General features: G+C 37.2%; 1 protein-coding gene across 18 annotated transcripts in view; it reads right to left on the bottom strand.

Moving 5' to 3' along the window:
* The window catches only part of LOC5566822 (matrix metalloproteinase-14), a 127,583-nt gene that overhangs the window by 2,990 nt on the left and 103,554 nt on the right, over window positions 1-21,039 (bottom strand). For 13 of the 18 annotated variants that reach the window (XM_021842403.1, XM_021842389.1, XM_021842392.1 and 10 more), the window contains 3 exons: window positions 19,066-19,324; window positions 18,628-19,004; window positions 18,402-18,561 (listed from right to left, as the gene is read on the bottom strand). In XM_021842403.1, the coding sequence (XP_021698095.1) occupies window positions 18,402-18,561; window positions 18,628-19,004; window positions 19,066-19,324 (796 nt within the window). Of the gene's footprint in view, window positions 1-17,361; window positions 17,521-18,401; window positions 18,562-18,627; window positions 19,005-19,065; window positions 19,325-21,039 lie in introns of all 18 variants that reach the window. The other 5 variants (XR_002500010.1, XR_002500011.1, XM_021842404.1 and 2 more) reach the window with 3 other exon arrangements.

The following is a 21,039-nucleotide window of genomic DNA, read 5'->3' as shown; positions in this document are numbered from 1 at the left end:
GCAATCTGCGCTCGCCGAGAGCTCGAAGTGCTACACTGATAGGCAAAATAAAGTGCCCACCTGACCAGTTTTCGAATTTCTCTCATTGATTTGGTTCAAATTAAAGTTAACACACTTAAATCTTTTTTGATATTTTATTTTTGATATTCTTTTAAAGTTGCACTTCCGAAATTTTGATAAAAAAAAAATTCACTCAAAGAAAAAGAAAATCCATTTGTATTGAAAAATAAATAGTGACAAAATAAAGTGCCCTCTTCCTTCTTGGCCCCAGAAAAGATAATTTAAGAAAAATAAAAAGCAATTTAATAGTTAATGTGTCCTCCTTTGGCCTTAAGAACTTGCTGGAGGTGCTTCGGCATGATTTTCACCAGGTTTTGTAGGTGTTGTGGTTCTAGTTCTTCCCAGGCGCGCTCCAAGGCTTCAAAATAATTATTTTTGTTGGTAACACCAGTTTTGTCAACCCTGGCATCGAGAATCTCCCACAAATTCTCGATGGGGTTGAGGTCTGAGCTTTGTGGAGGCCATTCCAGCGGTTTAATCCGACAAGACCGGAAGTAAGAGTATGCGATATGGATTGTTTACATGTCGATACGAAACGAAACGATACGCGGAATATCTTGCGCCGATAATGACGAAACGAAACGAGATTTAAAAATGTTTCGTGTAACTCGATACGAAATCAAATATTTCACGGAATTTTTCGAAACGAAACGAAATTTTTAAATTTGTTTCGCGGTATACACGTTTAAGTTTTTTTTTTCTTGTCAAAAGCTGGAAATATGACAATAGGCATAAAAACTTCTTTTTAAATCCTCTACCATATGGAAACCTTAGCATTGCTCAGCGGAATCCTTACATGTTTTGGTATTTTTTTTTTTTTCTGTTTGTTTGAAATCTTCTTAATAACTTTATAAGGTGTCATTTCAACTATCTGACACTCACACAAGGGGGCCCAAGCTGAGAGTCGTGGGCTCGAATCCCACCGGTCGAGGATCTTTTGGGGTTGGAAATTTTCTCGACTTCCCAGGGCATAGAGTATCTTCGTACCTGCCACACGATATACACATGCAAAAATGGTCATTGGCATAGTAAGCTCTCAGTTAGTAACTGTAGAAGTGCTCATAAGAACACTAAGCTGAGAAGCAGGCTCTGTCCCAGTGGGGACGTAACGCCAGAAAGAAGAACAAGGCAATGAGTGGGTTTAATTTAAATTTAGCAAATAAGAAGTGGGTCGAAAAGCAGTTACAAACATTTGAAACAATTTCAAAAATATTGAGAGGAGTCCAAAATTAATTTGGTTTTTAGAAACGCCTTACATTTTTTTAATCATGTGGATATGCTAATATATACCGTAAAATGGGGTGAAGTTGATCACTTTTGAGCGATTCTGTTCTATAATTCCTAGTATGATGCATGTATTCTCATCCACATATTTTTAAAACCTGTACTGGTTGGATGTTTATAGAATTATACAAATAGAAATTATAGAAATTTTTACGAATTGTTATCATAATAACAAAAATATTTTTTAGAAATCAAAAAGTGGAATTTTTGATTCCGGGGTGAAGTTGATCAATTACTGTGACATGTTTCCTAAAATAAAGAGACATGCTAATTACTAAATTTGGGATCACTGATCCCGAATCAAGTCTCAAAAATCTTACAAGTTGTTGATAAATCGGTCAATTTTAGAATTGAATGTTGTGAAATCCAGAATACTCCAAATAAAACGCCTAAAGGTATGCAATTTTCTTTGTAATTGGCAACTCGCTCACAAAAAGAACATTTTTATCTCTGAAAATGATTTTTTATCCTCAATGCAAATATAAAACTGGGTTCACAGAACATATATGGAATGTACGAAACAGTTTATTTAAATGGTGTCTTTATATAGCCTTGGCAATAGACGAATGTTTGGGGTAGAACCCTTTAACAGTTCATCAAACATTTCCTTAAAAATCTGTTTTTCCATGGCATAACTATATTGAACGATGAACCGAATTCAGAAACATCAAGAGCAGCTATCAGGTAATACGATATGACACAACTTGTGATAATTGAAAACGGATAATAGCTCTCTTGGCAGTTCATACATGTGGGTACGGAAATGATCAACTTCTCCCCACTGATCAACTACACCCCAAATTACGGTACCATAAAACATGGAATAATGATATTAATTTTTTTTGCTGTACTTTATGCTTTGTGGCTTGAATGAATGTGATTGGGGACACAAGTCGATAAGTGATCATGAAAACACTTAACTGAGAAGCAGACTCTTTCCCAGTTGGAACACAACGCAAGAAAGAAGAAGAAAAATAAGTAGAACAGAGGAATCACTGGAATATTTGCTTTAGTATTTGCTGGAGTATTGAATTAAATTAAATTTTAAAAAATCCATCAACACATACCTAAGAAAACAATCAAGATAAATTTAAAAGAACTACAAAAGTAATAAACTCCAAGAGATATTGCGACAGCAACTTAACCAGGATTGCCTGTTGGGGTAATTTAGAAGTTCCTTAGAAATTTTCCGGAAAAGCCATACATAAACTGTGAATTAATTCTTGTAGGGATCAAATCTGGATGAATACAAACTTTTAGAGTAAACCTTGTAGAAAATACTGAAGGTATTCCTATTATTTTGTAGAGCAAATACTGGAGAAATGATCCTGGACGATTTCTGAAGAAATAAGGATTGTTGATATTATCTCATTTTCAGATTCTTTGTTTAAAACTGACTACAAAATCACATTTTCACTGAATTTTGAGCTTCGAGAGTATTTTAAACAATTTTAGAAAATTTCGAAAAAAAAGTTTTGAACCTGGACTACATAGCATAGAGGAACCGCAAATAAGATTGACAAGTTCACCCATTTTCGTTCAGACAATCCGTCTTTCAATGAGCTTAATTTAATGTTTGGCTTATTTTTTTTTTCTCGAGATCTAGATGTGCGAAAATTGAAAAAAAAAATTGTTGCACTTTCTATTGTGAAATACCCTAGGTACCGTTTTGATTCAAATTCCGGACAGCTTCTAATTCAGGACACTCTACTTTGTATGGGAAAGGTTTCAAGTGAAATGTTTCAAAATTTGCTGTTTGAAAGTTCCCAACTTTCGGGCGCGTTTTAATATGAATTTCAAATAGCAATCCATGAAAATTTATAATGCGCAACTTGTTTTGACGTTGCTTTTACGAATTCAAGAGTTTATTTATAATTAAACTATTAAAGTTCTTCTTTTCGTGAGTTGTCCGGAATTTGAAACAAGGTGTCCGTAAAATGAAGCAAAAGTGAGGTTGTGTCCGGAATAAGAATCATGGAAAGATCATTAATTTCTATTTATTTTAGGTAATTCAAGCTTTGGAATCCGAATCTTCGCCCACCGTTCGGAAGTTGAGTGTTTCAAAAGTCTGATAACGCACAGCTATCATACAATATGTTTCAATTTATATGCTTTTCAATTGGTTGTACTTCACAGGGGCCTTAAGTGTCCGTAATATGAATCAAAACGGTACCCCACCAAACTTGAATCTAAATCCGGAACCAATTTTGATGGTGCTTGCAATGCATGAATCAAATTTATAACTGATCAAAATCGATCGAAAGATGGCGAAACTAGAGAATTTTGAAACTTGATGTCGGTATTGAAAATGTTAAGACTTTTGTCTCGTGGCATTTGGCTTCCAATACTTGTAATGATGGATTATCTATGTTCGCATTTTTTTTAATTGGGGTCGTGAGGAAATTATGTCACGTTATAAGAGGAGAGAGGAGTTGGTGGTGTGATACAGCGTGAATAAACCTAGATTCATTTTTCGATATAAAATAATGTATGCATTTTCCTTGTTTAAGGACCTCAGAATTTCCAGACCACAAATCTAACAAACCCGACAGCGGTTCAAGCTGAACACTTGATCGATTGGCCATCGAGTAACCAATCGATAGATTTTTTAGCTTGAATGGACGTCTGGTTCTTTAGATTTGTGCTCTTGAAGATTTGAGGTGTGGCTTAGGATCACCCAAATCAACGCTGCGATTTCGCTGCTACATGTAGAGAACAAACAATCGCTGCGATTTCGCTGCTACATGTAGAGTTTTATGACACAACAACGGAATCGCGGAGAGCCTTAACTCATTGATGCGTGCTATTAGTTTTCTCTTCTATTCTCCCGCTGTTCTTATGCAGAGTTAAAAGTGACGTCATAGCAGGAAAGCAAAAGAGAGAACTAATGCGCTCATCAAAAATCTGCACCACCTGAGCAAATCCAGAACATCAGGGACTCACGCTCCGCAGCTTTTTTTGACATTTATGTACAAACAATTTTTGCGATATATTAACGAATTTGCTCAAAAGGACACGCGATGTTCCCCGGAGGAAACCGTGGGTTTGTTCTCTTCATTCTTATGGAAGATAACATTGCGGTGGTTCATCAAACGCAGTTGTTCCTTTCCTGGGCTATTCGCCGCGAGGAATTTAGTGCAAATGGGAGTTTTTGGAAACTTTACAACGGCAGTACAGTTTATCATATCCTACGGACCAGTCAATACTACAGTCATCCCACAGTTATGGATAGCACACAGATATGGATCAAGTTGGATTAAACGGAGAGTAGCAATTACGCAGAACCCATTTTACCTACGCGAACCATAAATCTATACAGCATTGCAATCAATAATAACATGCTTAAACACATTTGTTCCATTCGTAGGAAATAAAATGTCATACATATGCCTAGAAGCGTTGATTCATATTTGTGGGGCATTGAAACCCATACCACAGTTATGAATCTAAGATAAGACGATTCCTAAAGAAACGCCAAAACGTATGCTTTCACTACCACATCATTCGTTTGCCTCGCAGATAATTTGCTGTTATAATGTTCTGATCCATGATATGAGTCGATTTGATCCATAATACGGACCCATTTTTGGCTGTAGCTGCTAGGAGTAGAAGCGAACACTTTGCTTTTTTTTTGTTCGAAATTAAACTCGAATTTCGCGAAATTCCGTTTTATTCCGTTTGTTTTCAATTTTCCGCGGAAATATTTTAACAATTTGGCGAAACGAAACGAAATAGCAAAATACAAATTTCGCCAGTGCGAGTTCCGTGGAATTCCGCGGAATTTCGTTCCGAAGCGTATTTGACGGAATCATTCGGTATTTCGCATACCCTTAACCGGCAGAAAGACTTGGTCTTCTTCGCAGTATGCTTCGGGTCGTTGTTCTAGAGAAATATACATTTCTCTTCATGGCCCGTCTGGATCAGCGAAACCTCCAGATTTTCCGGCAAGATGTTGATGTAGGAATCTGTCGTCATTATTCCGTCGGTTTTCACGAAGCTTCCTACTCCACTCCATGAAAAACACCCCCAGACCATCACATGTCATCACATCACACCTCCATGCGTCACCGTTCCTTGGATCTAGCGCTCCTGAAGCTCGAGATGTTTAACGGAAAGCGGCGGGCTTGTGTGTGGTGCAGAGCGCCACATCCAAGGAACGGTGAATCATGGAGGAGGAAATGTGATGGTCTGGGGGTGTTTTTCATGGAGTGGAGTAGGAAGCCTCGTAAAAATCGGCGGAATAATGACGACAGATTCCTACATCAACACCTTGCGGAAAAATCTGGGGGTTTCGCTGATCCAGACGGGCCTTGAAGATAAATTTATATTTCTCTAGAACAACGACCTGAAGCATACTGCCAAGAAGACCAAGTCTTTCTTCCGGTCTTGTCGGATTAAACCGCTGGAATGGCCTCCACAAAGCTCAGACCTCAACCCCATCGGGAATTTGTGGGAGATTCTCGATGCCAGGGTTGACAAAACTTGCCAAACAAAGCCTTGGAGCGCGCCTGGGAAGAACTAGAACCACAATACCTACAAAACCTGGTGAAAAGCATGCCGAAGCACCTCCAGCAAGTTCTTAAGGCCAAAGGAGGACACATTAACTACAGTCGAAGCTCGTTATAACGACAACATTTATAACGACAAAAGCTCTCTATAGCGACATTTTTCCGGTCCCATGAAACACATTTCGATGTTATAACTATTCTCTATAACGACTTTTCTCTATTGCGACGGTCCCTTGCGATGTCGTTATAACGCGCTTCGACTGTATTAAATTGCTTTTTATTTTTTTTAAATCATCTTTTCTGGGGCCAAGAAGAAAGTGGGCACTTTATTTTGTCACTATTTATTTTTCAATACAAATTGATTTTCTTTTTCTTTGAGTGAATTTTTTTTTTATCAAAATTTCGGAAGTGCAACTTTAAAAGAATATCAAAAATAAAATATCAAAAAAGATTTAAGTGTGTTAACTTTAATTTGAACCAAATCAATGAGAGAAATTCGAAAACTGGTCAGGTGGGCACTTTATTTTGCCTATCAGTGCAGATCGGCCACTCCTAGAGCTAGCGGGGTCGGCGGAACTTTCGGCACGCATTCCGCACAGATGAAGTCTTTGGATCGTGCTGTAGCTTTATCCAATTCCGGGCAAGAAAAATGGTACCAGTGCTTGCATTCTCCGCACTGTATCATATAAAGCTCCGCATGGTTCGCCCACTTACACACCGCACAATCAAACTCTTCACCGCGCTCCACGTCTATCACCGAAGGCTCTAAATTCCGGTGCATCAACACGAATTGGTGCATCAACACGAAGTGCACTGTCACTGGAAATCAGTTGGGTACCCCTGGTAGCTGCATTTTGGGTCGTTCGAGTTTGCGACCGAGTTTGGCGAACAAACGATGCATGCTGCATACTGATACCTCAATTCTTTAAGAATGCTGTGATCGGGGTTACTTTTCGGAGCTCTGTGCAGGCTTGATAATACTCCTCAACATCATCAGAGTTCGATGACATACTCTCTAGAGTAGCGTGCTGCTTTTGCCTCTTTGCGAGGGAGCGAAAAAATGCTAAGCAGGGAACGAAAAATGATCGAGGAAGATACAGCACAAAACAGAACAGAGTAAAATTCCATCAAAACAGAATGCTCTCACAACTCTCCGAGGGCTGCCTTGTTAGGGCGGGACACTCAGGAGTTCTTTTGGAGCGTGAGTAAAGGTCAGCATCTCAAAAAGAGAGAGCGAGAGTACCCGCAAATATCCTCGCATTTTTTTGCACTCTCACTCGAATCGCTTGAGGATCTGTGTTGAAAATTTTGAGTTCAGTTTTTACTCCTCAGAAAAACGGCAAATTCGTCTCATCTTTGCATCGCAGAGGAGTATCTATCCATGTATCTATCTGTGTAGCAAAATTCACTTTTATGCTGGTGAGAATTAGCTCAAAGCTGTAAATATTTATTGTTTAACAAGGTGTACATAATTGTACTTACAATTGGTCTCATACTTGGTAAACTTAATTCAAATTTGTTTGACACTGGGATAATATAGTTTTTAACAAGTAATTTATTAGTTTACAATTAGTCCATATAGTAATTTTTCAAAATTATAATAGTTCACTTTGCCGTTCTACTTTTACGTTGTTATCAAAACAATGATTATATATCATTATCATTGCTTGTATGTCCTACTCATACTTTCGTATTCATAGTGTCGTAGTTCCGGGGGGCGCGTCTATGAACGCATCCGTCGCAACAACATGCTGTAAAGTTTCCCTAAATTTGTGTAAGCAACGCCTGAACAAAAATTGGCCATGAAAATAATTAAAATTTTATAAAACACCATGCAAATAAAACTGCCATAAGGGTGTTTGTTGGTGAAAGTTTGTTGGGATCAGTGTTGCCACATTTATATCTGTACCGAAAGCTCTAAAATCTGTTTTATCTGTACCAGAGCTTCTGAAAATCTGTACCCAAAATCTGTACCACACACGACATAAATTGTTGAAAGAAATTCTTAAAATCCGAATTAATTTGGAAATTTAACATATTTTTTTATTGAAATAATTTCACATATTAAATAATAAATATTAAATTCTATGGAAATAGTATCTTTCAATAGGGGACGGACCTGGTGTAGTGGTTAGAACACTCGCCTCTCACGCCGAGGACCTTGGATCGAATCCCATCCCCCGACATAGTCACTTATGACGTAAAAAGTTATAGTGACGACTTCCTTCGGAAGGGAAGTAAAGCCGTTGGTCCCGAGATGAACTAGCCCAGGGCTAAAAATCTCGTTAATAAAGTCAAACCAACCAACCAACCAATCTTTCAATAATAGTTTCGTGGAAATTAGTTCCGAATTTCAAGCATTTTTTGTATTTTGTGTTACAAAAATCGCCAATTCCAAAAATCTGTACCAATCTGTACTTATCGGAGAAAATCTGTAATCTGTACCAAAAACTATAAGAAAATCTGAACCTTTCCAGATAAATCTGTACAGTTTATACAGCCATTCCCCTATCAAAATTTCGCGACAAAAGTCCAAAAATATTTTTTTTAATTAAATTAATTATTGAAATGAATTTCTCATTATTGGGAACATGTGTGATTGTATACCAACTATCTTATTTGATTTATTACATTATTTCATTGTACTCTAGGGAAGTCAATTTTGTTTAAACTGAAAAACTTGTTTTCCAGCCTATTATTAGAAAATTTGGTTTGAGGGGAAAAATGGCAAGAAAAATAATTGTGTGTTCATTTTTCGAAAGCAAATTGAGTGCATTTCACATGTGTGATATAAAAATAATGTTAATTTTAAATTTAACCATTGATTTTACAATGTTCCAGTAATGTTTACTATATTTTTACTAGTTCGCCTTAAAAGTTTAGTTATTCCACCGTATTCGGCTTGCAACCAGTTTGAGGAGGAAGCCTAGTCTCCACTCTTTCCAGTGCTACCAAAAGTTTTTGCATATATTTGTGGATGGCCGAGATACAGCGGTTCAAGTACAAGCGATAATTTAGTCAATTTTTCAACCCTATATTTTAAACTTTGCTGTTTGTAATACAACCCAACCAATTGAATAAGTTTGATTGGTATAAAAACAACTAAAGCTGTCATAATTCATTACTTTTCAGCAAGGGTCCGTTTATGAGCTAAGTGATATTTAGAAATCTAGGTAGAGTCGGTAGAAAAATAAAAAAAACTTTTTTTTTTGTAATTTCCTTTGAGTCTATGTTATATATGGTATGATAAGACCATAACAGAGGAATCAGCTTGAGGCTCCCATTATAACGACTCAAGGATTGAATCATTGGTATGACATTTTACAAAAGTTATAAAAATCAAGTAGAAACATCCATAACCTGCCCGTTTTTAAGTTTGATGGTTCACTAAGAGTGAATTGATATTAGGAAATAATAGATAATAAAATAATTAGGCAACATCGTGTACTGTCCTCATATTGGCGATCAAAAGTGAGGCTGGTTCGCGAAGGTTTCTTAATATTTACGGTTTCCTGTGCCTTAAATTGCAATAATCTTGTCATTTAAATGATTGTGGTGATTTTTCTTCCAAAGTCATCACTAGAAATTTTGATTACGTTGCACTAATCGCTATTCCAGAAGAGCGCCATTTTCGCATTTTCGCTTTCCGTTAGTATGTAGGAATATCAGAAAGAAAGGAAAATAATAAAAAGAATAAAAGAAAACAAAACTTTAAAGGCAGTTCCAAATGACCAGGTCACAGCCCATTAATGAAGAAAAGTAAAAAAAATCGTTTGAATCCTTCAAAATTGCTGCCAGATATATTGGCAACATAAGCGTAATATTGTCGGGAGAATGTTAGTAGTTTAAGCATATGAACTATTAAATTGTGCATAAACGAATCATCTGATTTCGTTAAAAGTAAATGATGATTAAGAATTCTGCATGATTTATTTCAATTTGAAATCAATCATATATCAAATCTACACAAAAATTCATGATTATCATATAACAATTTCCTGCAGGTATTAATGTAATGAAGTCCAAACATGGTGTGAACCGGATGCTCTGATGTTTGAACACATCAAATAAGGCCTTCATTTAAGCTAAAATATTTCTCACCATAATGTTTCGAAAGTGAATTGGTCACCTTCTAAAACAATATAGCACCTAAACATATATAATTTATATTAACTTGTTCCATTTTGGACAAAGCCTTTACGACTCTCTGATGGTTTTATGGTTTTATTTAAGGTCATGTACAGTGAAAGCAAAGCTTTATAAGAATTTAATAGTTTATATGATGAATTAAATGCAATTATACTGTGAAAGACTAATAAGTATGTTAAACAAACAGTTGTCAATGCATTCCAAACAACTATGACTTCATGATTTCATTTTTCAGGCATTTTCAACTATTCTGAGAAATTAATAGTGTACCTTCAGAATACTTTGAAATGTATGAATCATGATTTTGAAAATGTACAATGCATTTTGTGATACGATGTACAAGCGAATTTGAATATGTAATGCCTTAACCGTTAATTAACATATTTCTCCAAATATTCATAATCCTTACAAATATTCTCAATTTGATTTAAAATGCATCTTAGTCGTCCCAAACACGTCTTTTATATGTTTTCTTAAGTTGGTTTTACTTTTGGGTTGGTTTTTGTTCAGTTTTAAAGTGTTTGGAATTTTGTCGCGAAATTTTGATTTCTGGCCCATAGTGCATTCCATGAAAAACCGATCTAGTGGGACACCGACTTCCGTGAAAATTTGCTATTTTGTTCCTTATCCGAAATAAGGATACACTTGTTTTTGTATTTTTGGATTAGGGTCACCATTTCCGAAATAGGGTGACCAGAAGAATCGCGACTTTGCAAAATTTTTAATTTATCAAAAAAATCATAACTTTTGAACCCAGAACAGGTGCCCAGATAGCCGTAGCGCAGCTGTTCAACATGACCATGCTGAGGGTCGTGGATTTGAATCCCGCTGGTCGAGGGTCTTTTCGTAAAAGGAAATTTTCTCGATTCCAAGGGCATAGAGTATCTTCGTCTGCCACACGATATACAAATGCAAAAAATGGTCAATCGGCAAAGAAAGTTTTCAGTTAATAACTGTGGAAGTGCTCATAAGAACACTAATCTGAGAATCCGGCTTTGTCGCAGTTGGGACGTCACGCCAGAAAGAAGAAAACGAACTTTTGAACCACTTGACCGATTTTCAATTTTCTTGGAATAAATAAAAGCTAAAAATTTTGACTTTTCAAGAAAAATTTCTCAAAAATTGTTTATTTTTTACATGAAAAAAAATCAAAAAAATTCCGTTTTTTTGTGTTTTGAAGGCCTCGGGACAAAAGAGCTATTGCAGTTCTCATTTTTAAATGAAAGTTCAGAAAATTTTACGTTTACTGTCAAATTTTCAGCGATGTATGTTTTTTTTTAGTTTTTGAGATATATTTTTTTGAAAATAAAAAAATAATCATTTTCTATCGACTATTTTTTATTTAAAAAATATCATAACTGTTCAAAAGCTCAACCGATTTCCATTTCTTTTTGTCGAATAAAAGCAACTTTTCAGAAAAAAAACTGATGTTTTTTACATGAAAGGTTAGAATTTCCTTAAAAACTAGACATTTTTATTGTAAAATTATTTTTCATGTAAATTTTATTTTTCAGTTTTTTTATTTGAGTTGAAATCTCAAGCTTTTCGTCTTTATTTCGTCAAAGAAAATTGAATATCGGTCAAGCGGTTCGAAAATTATAGTTTTTTTAAATAAAAATTTTGCATAGTCGCGATTTTTCTGGTCCCTCTAATAAAAAAAAAATCCAAAAACACGTGTATTCTTATCTCGGATAAGGAACAAAACAGCAAATTTTCACGGAATTCGGTGTCCCACTAGATCGGTTTTCCATGGAATGACTGTATAGCTATCCTCTGATCGATCTGACAACAAGTTCGTATAACAGGTGCCCAATAAATTTGTTTCAACTTCACAAAAAAAATATTTGAAGATACTGTATCTTTTAATTCGCTAAATGCGAAGTATAACAGAATTTTTTTTTTTCCTCTGTGGGGACATGATACCACTGCGACCATTAAGTTGATCTATTGTGGTGTTATCCTCTTTGTTTTTGCCGTACTGTAGAAATATGTTTCTATATGAAGTAACTATCTCCACAGCTATTGGCGTGCATCCCAATCAGGTACTACGTTTCGGATAAAATGTAGTACCTGTTTTGGATGATAGAACTGAATTTCATTAGGCTCTAGCAAGCCTTTATCTAAATATCTACAACGCTTGTGGTATAGTGCAACACACTTGCACAACAAATGTTCAGTGCTTTCGCTTTCTAATTTACAGAAACGACACATATCTTCTGGCAATTTACCTATAATTTTAAGGTAACGTTTGCTGGGGCAGTGGCCTGTTAATAAGCCAGTATAAGTACTTAGATCGTGTTTATTGAGGTTTAACAACCTCTGTGTTTGATAGGCATCTGGTTCAATGAATCGTTTGGACTGACGAGAGTCCATTGCGTTCTTCCAGATTAGTTTAATTTTTGCCTTCATCCAGCTCTTTAATTGCATTTTCAGAGCACAAGAGGCCATTCCGAAGAACGGTTGAGGCCCTATAAATTGCATGGAAGAACCTTGTTTTGCTAACTGATCAGCTTTTTCATTTCCTTCTATTCCGCAATGGCCAGGAACCCAATATAGATTAACCATATTACGATAGGACAACTGCTGCAGTAGCTTGGAACACTCCCAAACAAGTCTTGATGTGTAAGTTCTAGACTTCAAAGCGTTCAAGGCTGCTTTGCTATCCGAACAAATACATATATTAGCATTCCGGTAGCGCCTTTTAAGACAAATGTCAGCGCATTCAAGAATGGCATAAATTTCGGCCTGAAAAACTGTTGGCCAACTTCCCAGTGCATAAGATACATTTACTCCTGGGCCAAACACTCCTGACCCTACCATGTTATCTTGTTTTGAACCATCAGTGAAAAAAATTAATGATCCAGATCGGAAAGTTGGTCCTCCTGTGTCCCAATCCTGGCGAGTTACATCAGCAACCCAAAAACGATGATCAAAAAAGTTACGCTTCAACATATAATCTTCGTTCACTAAGTATACTGGACTTATTTTGAAGTGCTTCAATATAGTCATATGTCCTTTTAGTTCACTATCAGCGCTATCTAAGGACCTTCTGACTCTGATAGCACTCTTAACTGCATCCATTTGTATATAGTCATGAAGTGGAAGAAGATTTAACATTGCGTTCAACGCATTTGAAGGGGTGTTTCGTATTGCCCCAGTAATTGAAATAGTAGCAAGCCTTTGTACTTTATTTAACTTAGCTTGAGTAGCGACTTGTTTGGTTTTTTCCCACCAAAAAATTGATGCGTATGAAATAATGGGTTTAACAATGGCCGAATAGATCCAGCATATCATCTTCGGTTTCAGACCCCATTTTTTACCAAAGGTTCTTTTGCAGCCCCAGAAAGCATTTCTTGCTTTTTCTATCTGTTGTTCTATATGCTTATTCCAAACAAGCTTACAATCTAATACAACACCTACAAATTTGGCACTAAGAGATAAGGATAGTTTAGTATCTCCTATTTTGAGAGCTGAAATGCAGACTTTACGTTTTCTTGTAAACGGTACTATTGTAGTTTTATCAGGATTTATACTTAATCCTTCATTATTGCACCATGCTAAGGTTAAGTTGAGTGCTGTTTGCATTCGCTCGGAAACAGTTTTATCAAATTTTCCGCGGACTATAATAATAATATCATCTGCAAATCCAATTATTTCGAAGTATATAGTTTAGAAGATATTAAATTTTTCTCCCAGTATCGTACACATCACAACATTTTATTTTTGTTTTTTTTTTTATCCGAAAATTTTGCTTACAGGTTTGAGTTTTTATATTTTTAAAATCTGCGCCGATTGCAATCATTGCACAGTGGTTCAGAAAGCAGTTTTACGCGGAAAGATGCATTTTGAGCTTTAGAATGAAACATTAGACGAAAACGGTCTTCTACAAAGCTGTTTGTATTAGTTAGGCCCTTTGTATTGTGTTATTGAAAATTAGGGTGGTCTACATTTTTATACAAATGGTGCTGCTAACTTTCTTATTCATAGAAATTATTATGTATACAGCAAAGTTGTAGACCATTCAATTTCAAGCAACTTTGCTAAACATTTTTTTTGTATACTTTTAAATTGACCGATTTACAGCTTTTTTCTTACGGTGACGTAGGGTGGTCCAAACATAACTGGTTTCCTGGCTCTAGCGTTTCCAATCATAATATCTCATCAATGTAGTTTTTGAAACACTTTATTTACTCATCAAATTACGCATTTTTCGAAGCTCTGAAAATGTATCCTAGACTACTTCAATGAGATATTTGAATTGAAAACGCTAGAACCAGAAAACCAATTATGTTTGGACCATCCTATGTCTCCGTAGGAAAAAAAGCTCTAAATCGGTCACTTTAAGAGATACAAAATAAAAAACTTTTTTTGGGAAATTCCTTGAAATCGAAAGGTCTACAACTTTGCTGAAGCATGTACAGTCATCCCCCAGATATGGATCAACTAAGGGTCATTTTTCAGAACAAAATATGATTAAAATACATGGTGACGCTGTACAAATTAAAATTACCTTCCTGACCCTGCAGAATATAGTTCTTTTCGAGAATACAGCTCAAAATTTTCGGTTATTTACCAAAAAGTGTCGATTTCAATAGAAATTCCAAACGATGTCCACCCCACAGATGTGTATCAGTGGGAGAGGAGGACCCTTATTATGGATCAAATCGACTCATATTATGGATCAAAACACTATAAAAGCAATTTATCTGCGAGATAAACGAATGATGTGTTAGTGAAAGCATACGTTTTGGCGTTTCTTTCGGAATCGTCTTATCTTTGATTCATAACTGTGGTATGGGTTTCAATGCCCCACATATATGAATCAACGCTTCTGGGAAAACGGTTGACATTTTATTTCCTACTGACGGAAAATATTATTATTAAGCATATTATGATTGATTACGATGCTGTACAGGTTTATTGTTCACGTAGGTAAAATGTGTTTTGCTAAATTGCACCAGTATTTGATGAGATATTCCCGTTTTAATCAAACTCTCATTAATATTTGTGTGCAATCCATGACTGTGGGGTGACTGTATACTGTAATTTCTACGAATAAGAAAGTAAGTTACACAATTTCTATGAAAATGTGGACCACCTTAATTTTCAATAACACAATACAAAGGCCTAAATAAAACAAACAACTTTGTAGAAGACCGTTTTCGTCTAATGTTTCATTCTAAAGCTCAAAATGCGTAAAACTGCTTTCTGGACCATAGTGCATTGGCCACATTATTCTAAAGTTATTCTGATGTTCTGGTATTTTTCAACTGCAATTTAATTAATAGTCAATTAAATGAAACAAGTGAAGGAATTCAATAAAATAACCATGCAAATTAGTTGAACTATCTGTAAGGGGCGGTCCATTAATTACGTAAGTGTTTATGGAGGGAGGGGGGGTTCTGAGATTTCTTACGTGCCATACAAATTATTTTTATTTTTCATACAAAAAATCTTACCATGGGGGGAGGGGGGTTGAAAAACCCCGAAAAATGTCTTACGTAATAAATGGACCGCCCCTAAGTTATCATGAAATTCCTGAAAGATGTTTTTGGACGTTTTTGAGATATTTTTTGGCCAGAATGTTACTATATATATATATTGATTGCACTAATTTGCTTTACAATTATACAACTGACTTATACAAACGTATAGTTTTGTTATACAAATAACTGAACATGAGATAATATTTGTGATCTGAGGTATATTCATAAATTGAAAGGCCGACACAATGGGGTGTAAGTGACATCTCGGTCGGTTTTGAGTCCAGTATACTAAGAAAGTCTACAATTTTCAAGCTCTTCAACGGTATTTTTAGGTGAATCTTCTGTCCACCAAAATAACATAATTTGTAGAACGTTGGCTTGATTGGTTTGACTTCTATTTATACAAATTGAATAAAATAAACAAATCCTGCAAAAACTTCAAAGCCCATTTTCTCAAAAAAAAAAAAAAAAAAACAAAAAAAGGTTTTTGTCACTTACACCTCTTTGCTTCTAACCCACTCAATTATGGCCAGAATCTCAAGGAACTTCAGAATATCTCTGAAACCAGGTGTCCATAACAATAACAATAAGAACAGATTCTGAAAATAGAAGACTTCTTAATAGTGTGTCGAAAAAAATGTGCAAAATAGCTTCAAGCAAAATAAAAAACTTATCCAGATTTAACTTATTTTTTGAAGTGAAAACATTGTTTACGTTATATGGGTTAAGATAATGTAATGTACCGAGCCCATTCGATTAGTATCCATGCCAATTATATGATTCTTAATAGAATGCATCCTTTTCATGTTAGCTGTAACCGATATCCCTTAGAGTGTGTTAGTGTAAAGGTATGTTAAGTGCTCTTACTAGAAGAAAAATCCATGCTCTACAAAGTGCCAATTTGATGCAATGTGCCGAAAGCTAGTTGTGCTTCTTATGAACTAGAGTAACAAGCCACCAGAAATGATTTGATTTCAGTTTTCGATGGGAACACGCTTTGGTAGAGTGTTCCTATGGCTTCCGCGTGAAACCGACCTCTTACTACGGCTGGCATCTGTTTCCACTGATGGCTGATGTTGGGCAAAAGTTGATAAGTTAGAAGCAAGATTTACTTTGTTTTGGGGTAAAATTTTGAATGAAGCTTTATTTGTTTGACGATTTTGATGGAATATTAAAGGTTAGCACATTGTATTAGAAAGATTAATTGACGTTATCCTATGGGAGTAGATCAGGGGGTTAGAAAACTGTTAGAGCACTGTATCATTCACGGCTTAGTCACGTTTAGAATGGTTGAGGTTATGTGCCTTACAATCAAGAGTAGGATGACTGAGCAGGTTCGATCCACTGTCAGCAGCGATTGGCAATGGTTAGTCATGCACACAGAGTTGTGGGGGCTACCGTCATTAGAAACGAGGAGTTTCGCCCCGAGTGATCTTTCAGAATGTCACTCGATTAATGGCGATTATGCAACATTAATAAACAATATAGAGGCGGTGAGATACAATTTGAAACGTACACATATGGAAAACAAACGGACAAATTGTTTTTGGATGACAGACAGTTGATGCGAAAATCTTTACGAGAAGCGAGAATTTTGTTCGCTCCGAATTGAGGAATTTAATTTTCCAATTTATGCTTCACTGTAGCGTATTGAAAACAGATGGACGATGAATGTGATGATGAATGCTATAGATTGTTTGCCATGTAATAACCATGCAAACTGTATTTAACATGATGGATGGATGTCGATAGGTATTGAGATAATAAAATAGCACATTCTAGTCATCACACCAACCAACATGAAGACAACTGAGAGAAGATGAACATAAATTACGCGTACAAACTCAAACCATAGCTAATACAATTCTGCTTACAAGGTATCACCATTCGAATGGTAGCATTTTGCAATGGCAACACAGGCGGAGTAAGGGTTTGAAGTTGCTATATGCGACCAGGGAAAAGGAGGTGTTCAGCTGCATGCTAGACTTCTCGGCCATCGTTATTAACTCTGAGCGAAGGATGAACTTGCTCTGCTGAAAGTTGAACAAAACAGCAATGATCTATCAGTTTAACGCGATCTATCCTATCTACAATGAAATGTTCGTGCCTTTCATCCTCAAAGGAATTCATGAATATGGTATGAATTGAACTATGTTGAAGCTTCCTTAAAATAGTTAGCAATAACCAGAATTATATTGAAAATTTCCATAATTTTAGCAGATGAAAACGTTGGTATGAAGTGATCCACATGACAACCTTCCACATTTGAAAAACCTTTCGATTTGTGGCTATATTCAAACCTTTTTCAAAATAAGATTGTTTGAACTTTGTTGGATAGCTTGCAAGCTTATGTCAACTGAAATAGACTACACAATCTACACCACAGATGTTCAACATTCAATGAAGATATAGGACTTAATAGCTGAGACACTATGATAGAACACACAAAGATGCATCTAATCTACATTCTACACCAATGACCCATCTTTCCGTGGAAATAATAAACCGAAGATCCCAAAACCTCCGTTCATTAACGATTCATCTCACGTAGACTCGTCAAAGACTCTGATTTTTTGCGCACATGCACGTCGTTCTGCATGCTCGCAACGGACGGAGACACAGTAGGAACAGACATTCACCGCCTAGAATAGAGGGTACACACACGTATGGACGAGCAATGAAATCCTACATGAGCTAATGAAGAGATTCATTCAAAATTCACCAGAACCGCACTGATGACAATGATCTACGGCGCCCATCAAAGTCACGTGATCGTGTATGATTGAATAATCGCCACTTTCAGAGACGGTTTGAAGAGCGCATCACAAAAAATGCAAATTTCAAATACCAGTAGGAAAACGATCGCTAGGAAGAGGCAACAGAGTACTGTTCAGGGAAGGTCGGTTTCACTCACCCGCATCCAAAATCAAATCATCGGCGACATTGTCGTGCTGGACTTCTTCATTCTTAATAGCTTTAACATTACCTAGCGTGTCGAAAGTCGATGGAGTGTTCTTGCAGCCGTACCACCAGTGCGCCACCGGCCGTGGGAATGGTGGGTCGGATTGATCAATCTAAAACAGAAAGAAGGTTCAATATGAAATGGTTCCAATTTGAAGGCGAATCAATGCTGTGCATACTGAGAATGTCCTATCGTTAAACCGATAGTACTTATCGTCCTTGAAGAAGTAGGTGTAGCCATTGGTGTACTGCACGGCAGCATCCAGGTTGTTGGGCAGTCCCTCCCAATTGGAGATGGGCTTTGGATAGGTAGACTTAACTGGCGGCCGCTTCAGCGGGTCGAACCGCCAGAACTTGCTGCCCTTGTAGAAGTAAATCTTGCCGTTACCGCCCCACACCAAAGCAGCGTCCAGATGATCCGGGATTCCGGTAAATCCTTCGCTGATTTCTTTCGGATATTCTCCGTCCACCTGTCGGCCGGAATACCGCCAGTACTTGGTCCCCTGGAAGAAGTAGGTCTTTCCGTTTTTGTATGTGAAGGCGGCGTCAATGTTTCCTGTGAAAGAGAAGGATGAAGTAGCAACAAAAACTTGGTAAGCGAAATTCGCTCAACTCACCTTTCAGTCCAGGCCATCCTTCGGCGATCTTCTTCGGATAACCGTCGGCCACGGCATTCTCCGTCAGTTTGTAGTAGTTGTCTCCCTTGAAGGCGTACGTGCTGCCGTCCGCCGTGTTGAACATGGCATCGATCTTTGGCAAGGAGCACAGCTCAGAGTCCGGATCTCTCTGCACCGGGCGGGATGTTGTTCGCGGTGGATTGAAACCACCACCGCCGCTGCTACCACCGGATTTACGTCCGTAGAGAGCTTGGATTCCCTGGGGAGGATTGAAATAGATATGTTATAATTTGCTAAGCTTACTAATTATATATTATCATTGCCTATTTTTCGCCGGCGAAAAACATGATTCGACAGTGAAGTCAGAAATACTCTGTCTGTATAGTATATGATAAGGCTCATAGCATTGCCCAAGAGCTACTAATGAGCTCTGTTGATTTTTGTCATTCTGTTGTTCACATCACAAACAAACGATTTATTAATATTGAAACCAAATCTACGCTCGTCAAATTGATGTGCACTTGATCTTAATGCATCTCGCAATAAGGATGGAGGTATCTTGAAGGACGAATGTGAGGTTATTGAAAGGTGGAAGCAGCACTACGATGGACACCTGAATCCATCAGTACGGCGGATGAGGGAAATGTGGCAACTCCCACAGTAGGTGAAGTTAACGATACTATCCAACAGCTCAAGAAGAATAAAACAGCTAGGAAGGATGATATTGGAGCAGAACTTATTACAATAGGCCCAGACAGGTTGGCTACTCGTCTGCACCGATTGAAAGTCATGATCTAGGATACAGAACCGCTACCGGAAGAATGGAAAAAGGGAGTAATATTCCCAATATACAAAAAGGGTGACAAGTTGGAATGTGAGAACTATCGAGCGATCACCATTCTTAACGTAGCCTATAAAGTGCTTTCCCAGATCATCCGCCATCTATAGCCGCTGTTGCGGCAGATCCTCCAAAAGTGTCTCAAATATCAAGTCCCTACGCACCACCTATCCAACAATTTCAAAGCGGCCTATGATTTCATCGACCGCGAAGAGCTACTGATTATGGACGAGAATGGTTTTCCCTGGTTTGGTAACTGACTAGATTGATCAAGGCAACGATGGATAGAGTACAGTGCTATGTGAAGATATGGGGTGCGTTATCGTACCCGTTTGAAAAACGCAAAGGACTTTGAGAAGGCGATGATCGTTCCTATTTCTTGTTTAATATTGCGCAAGAAGGTGTTATGAAATGGACGGGCTTCAACATGCGGAGCACGATCTTCGATAAATCCAGCCAGTTTATCTATTTCGCTGACGACGTGGATATTGTCGAAAGAACGTTCCAGGTGCTTGCTGAATAGTATACCAGGCAGAAACGTGAAGCAGAACGAGTTGGATTGAAGGTAAATACGTCGAAGATGAAATATCTGCTGGCTGCAGAAACCGATCACGATATTTGTCTACCTCGGATCATTGGTAAGTTCGGATAAAAACTGCAGCAGAGAAATTCGAAGACGTATCATTACCGGAAGACGACTCCACAAGACCTTGTGGTCTGGTAAGCTTCACCTCCGTACTAAGTTTACCATGTACAAGACGCTGATAAAACCGGTAGTGCTCTACGGGCATGAGACGTGGACAAGCGCTAGGAGTTTTTCAACGACCCAGAATTCCAGCCAACTTACAGGGCGAACACGAAATTATTGCGACACCTAAAATGTCATGCCAATTTACTTATAATATTTAGAACCAAACCAAAATTTTAGGGTAGTTTTATACATATACTTACTTCAAAAATTAAAAGAAAAGTTAATCCATGGAGCGTAAAGTTGAAGGCATTTTCGCTTGATGCCCTCCATCAAAGTCTTTACAGTGTCATCCAGTGCCAGTTTCTCAGTTTTTTTTTTTTCATTTTCTTAACATGTCCTTCTTGTCTTTAAATGTCTTCTTGCTCTTCCGATGTTCACGCTTCAT

This window comes from Aedes aegypti, chromosome 2, assembly GCF_002204515.2.
Source record: "Aedes aegypti strain LVP_AGWG chromosome 2, AaegL5.0 Primary Assembly, whole genome shotgun sequence".
Classification (NCBI taxonomy): domain Eukaryota; kingdom Metazoa; phylum Arthropoda; class Insecta; order Diptera; family Culicidae; genus Aedes; species Aedes aegypti.
The sequence above is the reverse complement of the archived record's forward strand: the minus strand, read 5'-3'. Positions and strand labels throughout refer to the sequence as shown.